The sequence below is a fragment of the Aristolochia californica genome, unplaced genomic scaffold (genome assembly GCF_029961685.1).
Source record: "Aristolochia californica isolate CCGP_79_NKW_82.1479 unplaced genomic scaffold, dmAriCali1.0.hap1 SCAF_1, whole genome shotgun sequence".
Lineage (NCBI taxonomy): Eukaryota > Viridiplantae > Streptophyta > Magnoliopsida > Piperales > Aristolochiaceae > Aristolochia > Aristolochia californica.
In genome coordinates this window covers 11,004,792-11,006,087 of record NW_027181770.1, presented here as the reverse complement: position 1 = coordinate 11,006,087, position 1,296 = coordinate 11,004,792, and the positions used below count along the sequence as shown (strand labels likewise).

The window sequence follows — 1,296 nt, the reverse complement described above, 5'->3', positions numbered from 1 at the left end:
ATGGGGATTTTGTCTTTTGTCGATAAGGATCAGCTTGAGCCAAATTGTGTTATTCTTATGCACAATAAGGTTCTTTCTGTAGTTGGGCTTCTACAAGATGAAGGGGACCTTATGGTTTCGGTTATGAAGGTTGATAAGGCTCCATTGGAATCAGATGCTGACATTGGTAGATTAGATGCTCAAATACAAGAAATCAAGGAAGCAGTTGAGCTTCCTCTAACTCATCCAGAGCTCTGTAAAGACATTGGAATCAAGCCTCCAAAGGGCGTGATACTCTATGGAGAGCCTGGTACTAGCAAAACTTTACTTGCAAAGGTAGTGACCAATTCAACATCTGCCACTATCTTGCGTGTTCTCGGTCATGAGTTGATTCAGAAACATCTAGGTGATGACCCAAAAAGGGTTAGAGAGCCTTTCAGGGTGGCTGATGATCTTTCTTCGTCTACTGTATTTATTGATGAAATAAATGCAGTGGGCACAAAGAGGTACGATGCCCATTCAGAATATGAAGTTAGCAACTAATGGACGCAGCTGAGGTTGAGGGAAATGGTACAATTGATTATATTGAATTCATAACAGCAACGATGCCTTTGAATAGAGTGGAAAAAGAACATCACTTGTATGCGGCTTTTGAAAATTATGACCAGGACAAGAGTGAATCTAGAGAGGGACATGCTGGGTTTGCAACACAAGGGTTATGCAAAGGTCCACTCAAAGTTGGGTTTGCTGTAGCCTACAAGATAGATGTGGAAATGCTCAGAAGAATTAAGACAAGTGTGAGGTGCAGGTTGGACATCGTGCCAATTGATATAAGTACAACTAAAATTAAGACAAGTGTGAGGCATGCAAAATTGTCTGCTGCATGGGACATACAACTGGAAGTATATTCAGCACCATCTGCTGTCAAAATAAGTAATCTTGGGCACAGAAAAGAAGAAGAGGCCAATGAAAATTTAAGGACTGTAATGGATGCAATGCCATCTGCCGGTCTCAAAGAGGCTGGACCTACTGCCAGGAGTCCAAAGGCAGCAGCAACTACAATGATCCAATTGACTTTTGGTGGTTATCTTAAGTCAAAGATAAAGGGCATACGGTACATAGTCAAGTCTGAGCAGTATGAAAGGATGGTTGATCTTAGTGTGAAGATAGATGGAAATAGTGCAACTTTTGAAGAAGCACTGCATCAATTTATCTCTACAGAAAAATTGGAAGGAAAAAACAAGCATCCCCGTAGTAGATGCAAATCCTATGAAAGGGCCAAGCAGCAGCTGTCCGTCTTGGAGGCCCCTAGTGTGC

The 1,296-nt window shown here is 41.8% G+C and overlaps 1 protein-coding gene across 1 annotated transcript; it reads left to right on the top strand.

Moving 5' to 3' along the window:
- On the top strand, positions 1-522 carry LOC137946263 (26S proteasome regulatory subunit 4 homolog A-like). Its single transcript, XM_068792491.1, has one exon. The coding sequence runs from the start codon at positions 1-3 to the stop codon at positions 520-522; it is 522 nt and encodes a 173-aa protein (XP_068648592.1).
- Positions 523-1,296: the final 774 nt, after the last annotated feature.